At 40.5% G+C, this 1229-nt stretch overlaps 1 protein-coding gene across 1 annotated transcript; it reads right to left on the bottom strand.

The window, feature by feature from the left end:
• Nucleotides 1-351: 351 nt before the first annotated feature.
• On the bottom strand, nucleotides 352-942 carry LOC142636166 (uncharacterized). Its single transcript, XM_075810283.1, has one exon. The coding sequence runs from the start codon at nucleotides 940-942 to the stop codon at nucleotides 352-354; it is 591 nt and encodes a 196-aa protein (XP_075666398.1).
• Nucleotides 943-1229: the final 287 nt, after the last annotated feature.

Genomic DNA, 1229 nt, shown 5'->3' on the forward strand with positions numbered 1-1229 from the left:
AAAAAGAAAATAAATAAAATCATATTCTGGGTACTATCATCGACCAAGATCCGGCACTGTACACTATCTTTTCTTCTACGTAAAGTCTTAATTATATTACCCTCACCTCTAAGGCACCTGCAGCTGGTACCACGTTTACCTAAACACCCATGCCATGCATATATCCAAACCCACAAGGGTAAAAACGTCCAAAAAATTATTATCACGCTCGAGTAATTGTTCAGTAGTCTAAAAATCCACTAATGTGATACTTCTTCTCTGGATAGTTAATTTTACTAATTACCATCCATACGAGAGAAGAAAGTACCATATTAGTGTTCTTCAAATATACTGACTAATTTTTTGAAGAGCTCAAACTCGTGGAACGCAAAACGACGCCGTTACAGCCACACTAGCATGGTCTTTGCAGCTCAAAGCTTTGAGCAACTTCCAAGACCCAGATCCCTTACCGGAGTTCCGGTTTACTGGAAAAATCATTGATTGTGGTTGGTTCCGGCGAACCTGGCGGTTCTTAATGTCACTAAGCTCCATCTCTGTAGGAAACTTTACCATTCCAAACATGAAAAAGTACCAACGAGGCCTTGACGATGCCGCTTTCTTCAGAGCTATCTCTGACTTACTTCCAACGCTCCTAACCGAAGAGTTTCTTTCTATGGTTTCTGGTGGTGAGTTTGAAACTGGGTTGAGTTTTCTATAATCTAAAGACCGACTGTTCCTCATGAGCTTGGTGTTAATACTGTTTGATCGAGTTACGGGGCTTTGTAGCTTTGATAAAGACTCGGATCTTCGTCGAAGAGAGGTTTGTTTGGTTGGTGTTTGAGGAGTGGGATGAGAGAATTGTTGTTCTTTGAAAGGAATGAGTTTTCCGCAGAAGATGATGTCTTCAGCTGAACACATATTTTCAGAGTAGCTGAGATCGCTGAAGAACTCAAAGAAGTCCATGGAATCATTGCTGTTGTCGTTGTGGTTGTTGTTGTTGTTGTCGAAAATAATATTTTCTTTGTTGTTGAGGCTGAGTGGAAGGTCACAAAGAGAGAGTGCCTCTTCTGCTTCTTCTTGCTCTTGTTGTTGTTGCTGTTGTTGGAACTCTTCTGGGTTTTGAAGATCAGGGTTGTTAGGAAGATCTCCCATAATTTTAAGATGGAAATGGAGAAGAATGTTTCAGGAGTTTCTTGTGGTTGTAGATGGGAAAGAGATCAGTAGGACCAGTTTATAAATACTAGTGAGAC

The sequence above is a fragment of the Castanea sativa genome, chromosome 1 (genome assembly GCF_040712315.1).
Source record: "Castanea sativa cultivar Marrone di Chiusa Pesio chromosome 1, ASM4071231v1".
Taxonomy (NCBI): Eukaryota; Viridiplantae; Streptophyta; class Magnoliopsida; order Fagales; family Fagaceae; genus Castanea; species Castanea sativa.